General features: G+C 41.6%; 1 protein-coding gene across 1 annotated transcript in view; it reads left to right on the top strand.

The window, feature by feature from the left end:
* Window positions 1-2,856: 2,856 nt before the first annotated feature.
* Window positions 2,857-15,601, top strand: part of LOC130120505 (integral membrane protein 2B-like) — a 34,517-nt gene continuing 21,772 nt past the window's right edge. The window contains exon 1 of the mRNA XM_056289067.1: window positions 2,857-3,075. Within this exon, the coding sequence (XP_056145042.1) occupies window positions 2,992-3,075 (84 nt within the window). The 5' untranslated portion in view covers window positions 2,857-2,991. The remainder of the gene's footprint in view (window positions 3,076-15,601) is intronic.

The raw sequence follows: 15,601 nt of genomic DNA, 5'->3' as shown, positions 1-15,601 counted from the left end.
GCATGAACCAAACAAAACTCTGCTGGCTTGTAATATCTACGTGTGTCTTAAAACGTAGTTAGACAACATGAAAAACACAAAGATAAAATGGTATTAAACAAAACCAACGTTGGCAAAACACGGGATGCACCCCAGAATAAATAAACCATGCAAAGAAACAGCCTAGATGGTTTCAAAGTAAAGGGAGAATTTTTTTCGTGTCAAGATTCAAAATGAATGCCAAATAACTAATTACATGTTTTGTAGTGTATAATACTATATGTAATACTTACGGCTATGCTACTTTCACCGGTATACTTGCATAAAACACATGTTTTTGAAAGCATTGTTTCTTGTGCACCGATTGCAGTAGTGATGAGCGGGTCGGGCGGGTTCAGGTAACTAGTTTACGAGGAAAATATCGCTTCGGCGGGCGCGAATTTACGAATCCTACTATGGCCACGCTAAGACCCGCCCTACTCTGTCTGTGATTGGCTGGGTTGCATGCAACTCAACTGGACGCTTTAGAACTCTACCGTACCGTTGCTGTGAGCATTCGAAAGCATCACAAAAGAGCTTCTACGCTGCTTCAGTGCTGTATTTGGCTTTGCGGAGACGTTTCGTTTGGCTACTAAAGACAAGTTTTTGCTTCCACGTTGACAAGACGCAATGAACCATTCATTTAAGTATATCTGGCCATGAAAGCTGCCGAATTATTTGTTCATTGCCTTGCTATTGGTTTTTTTGTTTTTTTAATAACTGCAACGTTATGTAGCCTATAGGCTACCCTTTTGACCACATTCTTCATGAGTGATTTTATGTTTACGTGTATGTTTATGTTTAGGCATTTAGCAGACGCTTTTGTCCAACGCGACATACAAAAATACAACAATGTAAATTAACATCAAATTTAATCAAATTGTAATCTAAATTATTATGTGAATTATAAGATAAGTAAAAAAGCTAAAAAATCCCAGGGAATAGGAACAGGTGCTAACACTAGTAACCCTCATTGATGTTGCAGGTGTTAAATCTATTTTGCAACAAACATCACTCATACAAACCAGATCTTTGGTTGGTCCTCTTCATTGCTGTGGCCTGCCATGATCCATCAGCAACAAAACAAACGAAAACCGAACGGAATGCTAAGCTACCAACAATACTTATAGATACCAACAATAACAACAAATCTCGCCACATATGACCAGGACATTTAACTAGGTAAATATAAGGTGAACACATGTGTCTTCAATCTCCTATTGAAAGACTAAACTATCAAGATTTGGTAACTGCAGACGTCGAGGTACATTTTTAACTCCTTTATTATCACAACATTACGAACTTACATCAGTGTAATTTTTACAAGTCTCTTGAGAGATGTCCTCTTTAGTCCATCACACACATTTCAAAAGCGCGGTAGTCGAATCAAAGATAGGGGTGACGTGTTATGACGGACCAATCAGAAATAGAGGCGGGCGTGTCTTTTCGGGGTCTTGGCGTTGCCGTAGTAGGATTCGTAAATTCGCGGCCCGCGAGGGCGGGTCAAAAAGTGACAGCAGCGTTTCGAGTAAATTATAACAAAAACGTTGCATGGACTAGACTAGGCTGTACATTACTAGTCCACCCCCCCCCCTAACTCTCTCACAAACACACACACAGTGAAAAAAGTACAAAGGCTTACGATCCATTGAGAACGGTGACATAAAGTTGATAAAAGTAAAAAATTGTATAGCTGACACACAGTAGTAGACGGGTGCAAAACTACATAAAAAAACCCACTTCAAACAAATGGACATCTCTAAAATCCGCAAAAAAATCCCGCTTCAAACCCACTTCAAACAAGTGAATATCTCTAAGATCCGCAAAAAAAACTGCTTCAAACCCAATTCAAACAAGTGAATAGCTCTAAGATCCGTACATTTGTGACTTCACGTGCAGATTATAAAGTTATGATCAATATCTTCACATTTGAATGACAGTTCAAACTTTTCGACCGTTTGATATTGTTTTAGATTTTCTTATGAAACGTTGCGCTTTACCACCACAAGAGGTCGCGGTTTCGTTGCATTCATCCGATTGATCGTAGTGATCCGCGGGTCAGGGTTTTTTTAATACCCGAACCCATCCGCCACGTTATGAGAGCCAATCCGCACCGCCCGTTCCGCTAAACTATGCGTTAAATTAACCAGCCGAACCTGACCCGACCCGCAAACATACAAATTTAGCCTAGGCTACAGCAAAGTGAGCAGCGTTACATTGTATCGTGTTTGGGCTGTTTGCCCAGCATAATATACTGATTGCAAGATTGTATCTTAGCCTAATAGTGTCTGGGTCTAGGCTACAAAATAAACAGACGAATCGCTCCAAACGGTGTTTTTATTGTTGAATAGCAACAAAGAAGTAGTAAGATATGGTCTCTCTCTCTCTCTCTCTCTCTCTCTCTCTCTCTCTCTCTCTCTCTCTCTCTCGCTCTCTCTCCCTCTCTCTCTCTCACACACACACACACACACACACACACACACACACACACACACACGCGGGCGCGCGAGCCTGTTCTTTCTGACCAAAAAATGTAAAAAAAGTTTCGGCGACGACGTAAACAAAGGCTACGGATACCACCATTTGGGGGGAAAACGCGCAGGTGAAGTCTCAACAATCTAAAACACATGCACTGACCAAATCTACAATCGCAAATTGATGATAAAACTTCTTGGGTTACGTGTGTGTGTGTGTGTGTGTGTGTGTGTGTGTGTGTGTGTGTGTGTGTGTGTGTGTGTGTGTGTGTGTGTGTGAGTGTGTGTGGGAACTGTGGAACCTCGATAGGGGGATAGTGTGATACATTTGGCAACCCTCCCTGGTTGTCCATTGAGTTTTGTTTATGTGCGCCTGCCCTGCCAGCGCACAGGGTAGACAGACGAAGGAGAGGTGCACACTTAAACGGTGCTTCGGCGCAAAACCCCGGGTTAATTTTTTTTTCTCCTTCGTTGTACTTTTCCCAAATCACCCTTCAAGATGGTAAAGGTGTCTTTCAGTTCCGCCCTCGCACAGAAAGATGTGAAAAAGGACGCGGAGACACTCATCCCCGAGGACGACAAAGTGAGTAAAAATGGCCAACCAGCACATCGAGTATTGTCACAGTCGAGTTGACACGGACGTAAAGGCGATCAAAGTAGGACAAGTTGGTCTGCAGCGTTGAAAAACGATAAATCGTTTCCCTTAAAGTCGCTTCACACGTTGACACGCATCACCTTTTCACTTATGATGGTTAACAAGATATAATTGTTGTAAACGACTCCAGTAATTTAATAGTTTAATGCAGTTGATACTTTGTTTTCCTTTCTTTTTCTTTCTTTCTTTTTTTTTTTTTTTGCTGTGGCTTGTTACCATTGTCTTTACTGGGATGGGGTGGGGTGTTGCTGTAATTCTGTAAATTTAGTTTGTAGTTCCTGTACTGTAAGTGAGCGGGGGTGGAGAATCATCAGCAGACAAGTGGCGACAGACCTTTCAGTTTGGCAACTAGCCAAATTCATACGCTGCCGAAAAACAAGGTCTAATCGATAATAATAATCTTTAGCGTCCATAAATGGGAAAATTTGCCTTCGGCTTCACAGGTTGGTTAAAACACATCAACGTAAATCACAATAAATACGATAATAATAAAACAATGACGGTACAGAACCGATATGGTTCCAGTGTGGATGGTGTTAACGAAGATAGCAAAGTTGCATTTGTTATGAAACTTTTTTTTGGTAAATGTTCTTGGTCGCTGTAGCGTCATCCGGAGGGCAGTTTTATGGGTTGTGTAAAAAGAGGATGAACAGGATCAGACACAATTTGTCGGGCTTTCTGTTTCACCTACGTTGAACATATATACTTCCTAGTTGTTTCTGCTCCTTCCCGATAATTTTACTGGTCATGTTTGTAAGTCTGGACAGTCTATTTTTGTTCTTAGCCTCCAGGTGCCCATACTGTGTACAACATATGAAAAGTTAAAACTTTCAGCAAGGCTTCTGTAAATAGTCCCTAACATGTTCTTGCTTTTAACTTATGAATCCTATTACCACATTAGATACAAGCGCCGCATTGCTTTTTTATATATATATATATATATATATATATATATATATATATTCTGTGCTGGCTGCAAAACTTAAAGTGCATTCAAAAAAGGTTCCTAAATATTTAAACTCCTCTACTGCTTCAAAAGGCTGATCAGTATTAATCAAAACTGGTCGAAAATAATGACAGGCATTGTGGTGACTTTGCAATAACCAGTTCCTTAGTCTTACTTTCGTTAATTAAAAAAAGGGCAGTCTTCACACCTAGTAAGTTCAAAAATATGGTGGAAATATGTAGCCTGATAAACTGTCCCCTGTCTGGCTAGCACCATGTCATCGGCATATTTGCATATTTATACAATTGGCAGGTTGAATTCATAATTTTACATATCATTAGTGTATAGGGAAAACATTGAGAGCACACAGCCTTGGGGCGTTTCTGTATTCAGGATAACTGTATCAGAGGTACTGCAAGAAAAAAGTTGCCTTTTTTACTCATCGCTTAAACCCTATACGGGCTACTGTTTATTTCATTTCACATCCTGCAAAACATAATTTACTCAGCAAGGTGGCCATTTAACCTCATTGAGGTTTTAAATTGCTGACATCCTGAGTCAAGGGGGGTTCGCCGTACAAGTACTGCTTGGTTTTCTCTTCCGCTACATAGTTAATTAATGACATTCATCTGTGTTGGCTTTGTCATATGTCTGAAACCGTAGTATGCGTCAAATAGTACATGAAAAATACCCATATGTAACACTGCATACTCTGGAGAGTATGCAAACACTGGACACTACACTGGCATCAATACCCTACAATGCATTGCGATAACTTCATGACAATAACTGACAATGGCAAAAGGCAATAACAAAGCCCAAGCAGCAGGATAGTTTAAATTTAAGCATTACTTTCCACTATGCTGAGCAGCAAGTGGTTAGGATCATCATTCATTTATACAGTAGAAATTTGTGCACAGCAGAAGTGCAGCGCGGCTCTATGATGGAAGTAGTATGTCCGAAACAGCTGTTGTACTTTTTACTCACAACAGGTGAATGTAAAGGTGAACTACCTGGTAGAAGAGAAAACCAGTATTACTCATGATACTTGAGGACTGGATTGAAATAAGTAGTGCTGGGGTGGTAGAAAATATTAATCTCAAAATAACGTCAGAGAATTTGGCACAATATGGATATATGTCACGATATCAGCTTACTATGTAAAAACACCATATTTAAGAATCCCACTGAGGTTCATTACATTGGACTTTTTGATAATATTAACTGTAATATCAAACCAAAACTAGTTTTCATATAATACTTCCTCAAATATTTCAGACCTCATTTTGTGAGAATTGTTAAGTAATAGATTCTCATAATCATTAATTTAGACAACAAAATTCTGTATCTCTTTGACAATATCCGAATTTCATTGCTCAGCCCTAATTCTGGGTAAACTCTTCTGAAACTCAATCCTGTGTGAGAACTGATCTGAAGTCTCGGGTTGTGTTATGATATGCTGTATTTCGAGGGAGAGGAAGTTTAATATGCTGCATTCAAGTTCCCAAACTAGACAATTTCAATGAGAACAAAAGGCACCTCAGAGAACCGTGAATAACAGCTGGATGTCGATCAGGAGAAACAGGACTCGAGTTGAAAGATAAGAGAAACACTCGCCATGCTGTTTTACGAACGTAGTGCTTTGAAATGGATACAAAGGTTTGGGTTGATTCTGTCCTGGTATGGTAACATAACGTGTGGGATTTTAGCAGTGAGGCAGGTGGTGAGAGATTGCAGACATAAGACTGTCTTGATCAGATGCTTCTGCTTGTCTGCCCCTCAGGCAGCTTGCATTGGCAGACAGGCCTGTGCCTTGCCAACACATGTATCTGTCTCCACAAATGTCAAGAAACACACCTCTGAAGAAAAATCTTGAAATGAGACACCTAGCAGGCTCCTGTTGTTTGCATGACAACCGCTCAGTTGGCAAATTCATGATTTTTTTTCACCTTGTTTGAAAGAAACTAACTCTACCTTAACTGGACAAAGGACCTCTACAGTTCCAGCAGAGCTGCCCAGTGGTCAACTATACTGGGCAGTTCCCAGTTATGAAAGTGTATAATTGGGCTTTGCTGCAAAAGAGTTAACGTGCACAGTAAATCTTACTGACGTGGAAAAAAAGAAGAAAAACAATGACTTTGTCAAGCTAGATTATTTCTGTGAAACAAAGCAGGAAGTTTTCGTTTCCTCGTGGAACTGACCTGAAGGAGAAGTTGGGGACTTTATGTGTAACACTCAATTCAACATCATATGACTTTCTCTCACCTCTGAATAATCTTCTCTGCAGGTCCTATTGTGAGATTTTTGTAATTTATACCTCATGTTGTAACAGCTTTTGAAAAACTTGGGTGAAGTTCCCCCTCTCCTCATCTTTTATTTTTGTGGTGGCAAACTGAAGTGCTAAGTTCCCCTTCAGTCACCACGATCCAAGGCAGTCAAATCGCCTTGGCCTCCGTCTGACTGACTCTTATCTTGATAATTGTAGCCTAATGTCTTCCTTCTTGGGTTTGAAGTGGTCTGAGAAACAGCAGATTCTGCACTTCTTCACTTTTGTGGGGAGGAGTGGGTGGAGGAATAGGAGGAAGAGGGGGTTCCCTTGCTATGCCAAGTGGTTCCATATGCTACAATTAAGCCCCTGCACCGTAGGCTACACAAGCATGTCTGCTCTCTCGCTCACTGTGATCCACTAACTAGGATGGTCTATTCTCCACTTATTGTCTATCATCTGCGATTACACTGTTGAGTGAGACAGTAGTGTGTGTGTGTGCGTGCATGTGTGTGATAAGACTTGGCGTGACTTCTTTTTTTTGTAAACAGCCAAAACGACAGCCCCATGCACAAATAGTAGAAGCAGGAAAAGGGATGTTACAGCAGAGACTAGAAGAAGTGAAACTTAAAGAAAAAGGTCCATCTCTGTAGGGATCCTTTCCATAATGTGGTCAGACACTTGTAATAACAATCTGTGCCTGTCGTGGCAAAAATAAGCACTGTTAGTGGACGTACTTTGACAGGCGCACTTGCCCCGATGGATTACATTGCAGCCCGTTTTGCGGCTGCCGGCTGAAGCTTTCTCGCACAATACTGGACCAGTTCCAAAAAATGTTGTCCCTGTTAGTCATTTAGACCCTAAATGATGGGAAAATAGGGCCCAGGTTTAAAAATACCAGAATTTCCCTTTAAGGTGAGGATTAGGGGCTAGGGAGTTAATGTGATTATGAGGGGTCATATAGTGTGTGTGTGTGTGTGTGTGTTTCCTGATTAAGTATTATAAGCCTGTTGTATGCAGGCAGTGTAATGAGGGTAGCATGGCCTCATTGTCAATGTTTTTCCATAGTAATAAAAATAAGCTGTCTTCAAAAACACATCATAAAATAGTGATTAAAAGTGCAGAAAGAGGAGAAATATTGAGTCATTTTTTCCTTTAAAGAAGAAAGCACCCGTCTTCGAAATGGTTTGTCAAATCCTGCCTCTAGACAACTAAAAGTTATAGACAAAGAAATAGACAAAAGCAACAACATCGACACACTGAAACAGCCTTAATGACAAAGTTGGACACAGCATAACAGCATACGATAAATATGAGAGAAATGTGTTCATAACTGCAAAATTGCCACTTCACATACTTGGGCAGGGGTTGTTTTTTTTTTTTATTCTATATTATTTTAGGAAATCAAATTGCTCAAAAACAACTGTTGAGGAGCCATTGGGGAAGACACACAAGACCTTTTTATCATAGGATAGTTCTGGAAACCGCTCTGTGAACCAACCTGTTAAGCCCCCAGTGTCTTTAAAGGGCCTGGTTGACTGGTATGGCGGGTTTCTTATGTGTGGAGGTGAGCTCAAACGGTCACCATAAGGCTTTGGCTCCTTTTATTAACAATCGTTGTTTTCCATCCTGCACCACTTCCTTTTAGGCAGGATGCTCCTCTTTGTCTGGGTGACGCCTCATTCAGGGCATGTTAAAGCTGGTGTGTTAGCCTTGAGATATGCAAAGAGGTGAGGAATGTGTCAGCAAGCGACACAGCTAAATTTGAGTTTTTTTTGTTATTCACTGGTCATTGGAACTGGTTTTTGCAATCTTATCAGCCAGCTGGAAGCTAGGCACAGAAGAGACAATCAAAACGTTGGTTTTTATAAAGGAAAGCAGCCAGGGTAGCTTACAGGAAAGCCTCGGCTATCTTTAATCGGCATTTCCTTTGGACCTGTTAGTGAATTCCCCAGCCAGGTAGGAAGTCTTTTTGCTTTTCAGAGTTGCCAAAGCAGTATAGTGATAAGCAAATAGGGATAAGCAGATAGTGATAAGCAGATAGTGATAAGCAGGAGAAAACCCAGCTGCAAATGGAGGATGTATTTGACTGCGCAGGCATGTGGTTACACACTGGATGTGGCACAATGAAAATCATTCTCAAGTGTGTGTGTGTGTGTGTGTGTGTGTGTGTGTGTGTGTGTGTGTGTGTGTGTGTGTGTGTGTGTGGCTTCTTTTTTCGCTCTCCCTCACACACAATGCACACCAGCAGTTGGCAGTTGTCTGCTCAGCTATTATTCAAATGGTAGCAATAAGTCATTGCACATAACGTCATATTTGAACTTTGGTCCTTTTTTAGTGTAGTGAAAAGAAATAGTCAAGTCAAGCCAAGCCAATTTTATTTGTACAGCCCAATATCACAAATTACAAATTTGCCTCAGTGGGCTTAACAGCAACACAACATCTTGTCCTTAGACCCTCTCATCGGATAAGGAACAACTCCCTAAAAAAAAATATTAAAAAATAGTTTTGCGTCAAGGAATGCCAGTGAGTTTTGACTTCTTGTCATATCATTTGTGTCACGCTTTGGTCAGCAGCTCAGTATGCAAGGAGTTTCTTTGCATGACTTCTCTCTGAGTTGCTATTATTGCCTGAACAAAACACAAAAAAAACAACAAAAAAAAGAACAAATCTTCAGCCAGAGAAGAAAGAACTAACCAGTGAAATCTTTCAAATTTAACCAATATGCTCACACTTAACCAACCAAGCCTGTATTATGAGACCTGAAATGGATTCTGTTGTTGCTGTTCACACATTGAGCATATTTGACTATTTATCAGGTCTGAAGCCTTTCATCGTGTAGCAGAATACTTGCATTAATTGGTGCGTGAAATAAATATAGTTGTTTTGTTCCCAAGGCAGAGAAATTCAAACAACAAACAAAGGTTTGGGTTGTTGCTGTTGTTTTCTTAGCAAAAATACAAAATATGTACAAATGCATTTGCAGTATGAAATGCACACTGAGCACGAAATCCTTAGGACCTGTTTGTCCCTCTGCACGTCCCATGTAAAGACATAGTCTCCAGCAGGCTTGGCTGAAGGACACCTCTGTAGTTCTGAGCAAACGAACATTCAAGTGTACATTCAGACAAGTTGGCGCCCCTGGGTCTCCTTCTCCCATGAATCCAGTGCCCTAAAGATCACATCGACTTCTGAGACGTAGCTGTCATTACCAGAACAGCTGCTGCCTGTGTAATAGTACACGACAACATACAAATAGCGGTAGGTTTGGTGCATGTGAATCTTCAGCCTTTGTCTCTTCATGAGAGGGTTGTTTGGGAATGCATAAAGCTTTGCTAAATGGAACAGCTCTTGTTTGCAAGGCTGTAATTCATTCCATCTTAAACCTTTTATATTTCATGGGCTATGGTGTCTGGTACATCTTGAAATTGAACTCGCAATTAATTTTTCAGCTCCCAAGTAGCTTGGTTATTACACTAAAGGAGGAGTTGTGACTGACTGGTGGCTGGTTACCTGCCAAAAATGCTGCTAGAGTAGACAGACTTAGCACCCACAATGAAAATGTATCAGCGTTTGGCTGGTGGCTAGTGGTGAACTCCAACCTTGGATGTGGGAAGGGGTTGTGGGTTGTGACAGCCTCTCTCCAGGCACCCTTCCCCCCCTTTTTTTCTCCAAATCGTACCCAGCCATTTACCCCACTCTACCGAGACATCCCGGTCGCTACTCCACCCCCTCTGTCGATCCGAAGAGGACTGCAGACTACCGCATGCCTCCTCCAATACATGTGGAGTCGCCAGCCGCTTCTTTTCACCTGACAATGAGGAGTTTCGCCAGGAGGAAGTAGCACGTGGGAGGCTCACGCTATTCCCCCCAGTCCCCCCTCCCCCAAAAAGGTGCCCCGACTGACCAGAGGAGACGCTAGTGCAGCTACCAGGACACATACCCACATCTAGGTTCCCACCCGCAGACACGGCCAATCGTGTCTGTAGGGACGCCCAACAAGGCCAGAGGTAACACGGGGATTCGAACCGGAGAGCCCCGTGTTGGTAAGCAACGGAAGAGACCGCTACGCCACCCGGATGCCCACACCATTAAAAAAGATACTGTTAATATGATTGCCAAGGCATGAGTCAAGGTTACTTTAACTTGTTCAGCAGGGGAGTTAAACTGAATAAGTGTAGTTTCATCCTGGCATCCAGTTATTGAATCATATTCGTTTCAAAATTAAATAAATGCAGAGAATCGACACGTAAATGCAGAGAATATAATTTACACATCCATCACATCTTACACATTGCATCACACAAGTAGCTGTATTTTTTTATAAACTCTCAATCATGCAACTGTGGGCAATACTTGCGTTCTTTGTAAATATTAGCTACCAATGTGCTGCTTCCTTACACACTGTCACCCTTGTTTGTCACCTGCCGTCAAGTGAACAGGGTGTTATTTTATAATGCAGAGTAAGTTGTGATGTGAATCAGTGAGTAGCCCTTGGAAAAAAAATGCATTTGTTGATTGGAGAACTTAAGCTCACTGCTTAATTTGTCTAAAAAAAAATCTGTTAACAAATGTGAGCCAATCCACACGTTGTCCATGTGGATTCAAAATTGTAAATAGTGTTAAATTGTTATCTGTGAAATTTAGATTGGGAAATATATTTGTGGAATTATTTTCTTTATATATAAACTGATACCACACAAGTACCCACCACCCTCTCTGGCTGCCTCCCTGGGTGAAACACTTGCATTTTTTTCTGGCTTTTTTTTCCTCTTTTCCCCACCATGACCTCCTTACATGATTATTGTAGGGTCACAGGGATTTTGTCAGAGAGCTATCAGTTTGGCCGTTGACTTCCTTGCTATCTGTTTGCTTGTAATAATCCTAATCTGGGAATTGCTGATTGTTCTGCTGTTGCAGTGTCCAGTCCCGCTAAATGTCTGTGTTGTATAAAAAAAAATAATCAAGGAATTTGGCTAAAATAGCCCAAAAGAGAATTCACTTGCTCAGGTTTTGAAGCTTTTTTAGGCTGAGTGCCAGCTTCACGTGGGGCTGTTGGAAATGATAGCAAAAGAAGCTTGAGTAGAGCTCACTGGCCAAAGTTCACTCTCTGTGTTACCTTGGGGATTTTCTGGGTGTGTTGAAAATGGGAGGAGAAGGTATGGATTTATTTGTATGCGTGTGTGCGTGCGTGCGTGCGTGCATGCATGCGTGTGCATGCGTGTGTGTGTGTTCAAATGTATGTATATATGCAAGTCCGAAATAGAATACCCTGTGTGTGTGTGTATGTGTGGGTCCAGTGATATGAGAGGGAGATTTTGCTTTTTTTAATCAAAAGATATGTGCAGCCAAGCGTAAGGTATAGCTTTATCTGCACCTGTGATGATGAACAAATGAATGAATGCTTACTGAAACAATCAAAATAAATGTACATAAATAATTAGATCAACGGAAATGCAAGGCTGCCTAATAATCACAAATCTCGGTGATACGTTTCCCTGAATGCAGTTTCGAGCTTAAAACAAACATGTCCACTTTCTCTGGCCTCAGCAGAGAGCACCATGAAGTCCCAACATTTAAAGCCACGCTGAACACACACTGTGATACGTGCTAGTGGTGCAAACGCAGAATTACTTTTGGGCAAATTCATTGGGGAATGATTGGGTCACGGGGGAAGGATTTTTCCTTTGTGTTCACGTCGTGTATAGCTCATACTGGGTTGAGTTGAAGATGGCGGGGCAACTTGGTGATCTCCGCTGCTTGGTCCTTCAGTACGTGGCGGTGTATGTTGCTTGTGTCATTCACAGGCTCTCTTTCTCTCATTGGGTTTGGGAGGCCTAGGAGTGTGAGGGTTCATCACAGTATCTTAGCTGTTCCTCCCACGCACTACGTCTCCCTGGCAAAAATCCTCACTGTCAGGTGAAAAGAAGCGGATGGCGACTCCACATTTATCGGAGTAGGCATGTGGTAGTCTGCAGTCCTCCCCGGATCGGCAGAGGGGGTGGAGCAGCAACCGGGACAGCTCAGAAGAGTGGGGTAATTGGCCAGATACAATTGGGGAGAAAAAAAAGGGGGGGGGTCCTAGTATCTTTCCATGAACAGAAAATGATCATCTCCCTCAAATGTCGAGTTAAACGTGACTGTTTCTCCTTTGATAGGTCTTGGGGTAGTATAGAGTGGCATCAAAGACAGCATATTACAGTTCAGACAATATTCAGCCCCATAGCTATCGGAGAGGCGTGGGACAGTGGTACATCTCCTTCGAACGGTTTTGACAGTGGCCAATTGTGCATTGTGTGTTACCCTGCATAAGGCAAATGGTAGTCGCTCCAGGTACTGACTGGATTTCTGATACACAACCCTTTCTTTTTAATGTGTGTGTGACCAAAATATCCATACCTGTATCCCGAGTCATACAAAGTCTCCATAGAGTAGTGCCAAGTGAATTCATCCCAATTTGATAAACCGGATGAACTCAACAAAATCTGAACTTGAAACCTTTTCATATTTTACTTAATGTTTTTTAGTGAATTTTCAGTGGAAGGGGCAGACTGCTGTGTGTTCTCAACAGTTCTCAAAGCTTAGACTGTTTTTACCCCTCGGGAACGGTGAATACTACATGTGGAGAATATTTGAACTTTAAGCAAAAGCCCACTACAAACCAAATTGGTTTTCAGTAAATAATTAAGCTTGAGATTAATTTAACCCCCCCCCCAACCCCGCGCAGCTGTTCTGCAAGCTAAAAAGAAGAACCGCCTTGTGGATAGAAAAAAAACACCTCAAGGAGTAAGTAGGGGGGGGACAGGACAGGCTCTCACAGCCACTCGCTAACTCATGTTTCTCCCTGCTTGTGTGTTCTCCAATCCTGTCTGAGACATGCAGAGCGCTTAAAAAGGATTAGAGGCTAATCACCCTTATTCAGAGCCAGTCGGAGAGGTTTAGCTGCCTCCCAGAGGGCGCCGGCTACTAAAACTCAGGAGACGAAGAGATTAGCCAACCGGCCCGCTAGATAAAAGAGCAGAGGACGACCTCCATTCGCTTTATGCTCCCAATACACACACACATACACACACACACACACACTCAAGACACTCACCATTGACCCAGTGAACACCTGCAGCTCATGTCCAGAGGACGTTGTGAGATAGTGTTTTTCACACTTTGCATGTGAAAGACCAAAATAGGAGAAAATTTCAACAATGTTATTAGGTTCAGAAATGCCAATGTGGACAAAATTTCAAAAAAGATCCTTTCAAAATTGTACATGGATATAGACGGGCTCCACTCTGACATTTTCATCAACAAGGAATGACGCTGTGGCCTTCTCATTACCACTTTAATCATTCTCTTGGTGTAGGGTTCCTCAGCACTGGTCTGTCCAACAAAAACAGGGGGAAAAAAACCCTCAACACGCCTTCACAGGTGACATCTCGTGGAGGAGAGGAAGATGGGGTTTCATGCAACACCCTCAGTTGACTGTAACTGAAGCTCTGTCTTGAACACTGATACTCACCCGACTGCAGAGCTACAGAAACACAACCTCTTCCAAACTGCATCCTCAAAATATATGAGAGAAATAAATGATCAAAACCACCAAAAAAGATGAAAGAAATTTGTATTAGGATCTTAATGCAATCACGATGCAAGTTGGTAGCTGATAGTACAAAAGGATGCATAAAATGACAGATGGTTGATGTTAATTAAAATTACCCAATTGTGGACATTGCCTACTAAACACTTCGGCTATATCGTAGGGGAAGGAAAAGAAAGGATTTCAATTCCATCTAACTTTTAATGAAGCAATAACTCAGTCGTTGATTTGCAATGAGGTAAATATTGGCCAAAGGCCTGAAAATGAACCATTATGTGACCATTGCTTGTGTTCAGAATCATTTGGGCCCAACCATTGCAACACCACTGTGGATCTAAAAAAGGAAATTTCCTGGAGAAAATTCAAAACAGCAGAAAGCAGCCAAAAGTTAATATTTCAAATACACAAAGTGTAGCCCTCAAATGTTGTTTTTCACTCTATGCCATTCTTTTTAGTGTGGAAAAGCAAGAATTAAAGAATGATATCCTGAAATGTAGTATCAAAAACCTACAACCTTACATCACCTACCTAAACCTGAAGGTGGCTGAGCATTTTAGTTATGTAGTGTGTGCTAGGGCAGTGTATTGGCAAGAATCTGGCAATACCATTCGTATCACGATATATGGGTTACTATTCAATATACTGTGACACTTTAAGCTAGGCAATATATTGCAATTTCATTGGCTTGTGTTCTTTGTGTTTATGCTACTTCCCACCTCAGTTTACATTGTAATGTTGGAGTGGAAGAGTCAAATGGCTGAAGATAGATTACAACACTGCTATCTAACGGCCGAGGGTTTACACACAACTCAAAATGAACAACTGTCTGCCATGAATCATTGCATGTTAACTATCAATTAAAAATGGGTGAGTTTTTGAGAATCGATACAGTATCACAAAACATATCATGATATTCAAGTGTATCAGTATTTTCTTACACCCCTAGTCTGTGCATGAATTTATCTTTAAAGTGACTTAGGTTTGAGAAAATGGTAATGAATAAATAAAAAGAAGGATAATTCCTGACTGGCATGGTTGGCTAATTGGCTGTAAAACTTGCCTCACTTGATTTGCTGTCATGCGCCACAGCAAGTCCATAGGGTACATGTGGCAACTCGCAGGGCAAACTTCAGGGACTGTGTAACTTTCTAAATAAAGGGCTGAGGCAAGATGTCATTATATGCAGCCTCACTGATGTAACCCATCTCTCTGTTGTCCCGAAGCACGCACTACAGGCTGCTGAGCTAACAACGAAGAGTGTCAGGAAAGACTAGGTGGGGAAACAGGAGATGATACTGTAACACAGGTGCTAAGGTAGAGTCAAACCTAGGATGTTACAGATAAGTCAGGGACTTGCAGTCCCTTATGAGGCATAATGGAGGACTGAAATAGTCTGTGGGTTTGTTCCCAAGAACATTTCATAAATGATGCCCATTGATCTCACAGGGTAGGATGAATGTGATGTGAGTGCAGCCTGAATGAGCATTTAGCCCAATAGAGGAACCCAGTGGTGACCTAAATACAGCAGTTACCCATCTAAAAAGGTTTGCAAGATGAATTCACAAGCACACGTTAGTTTTGAGCGAAAGAGAGAGATGGAGTTATGAAAGACGAATCTGAAGGCCTGTTGGGTCATGTTTGTGGCTGCAGC

The sequence above is a fragment of the Lampris incognitus genome, chromosome 11, assembly GCF_029633865.1.
Source record: "Lampris incognitus isolate fLamInc1 chromosome 11, fLamInc1.hap2, whole genome shotgun sequence".
Taxonomy (NCBI): Eukaryota; Metazoa; Chordata; class Actinopteri; order Lampriformes; family Lampridae; genus Lampris; species Lampris incognitus.
The sequence above is the reverse complement of the archived record's forward strand: the minus strand, read 5'-3'. Positions and strand labels throughout refer to the sequence as shown.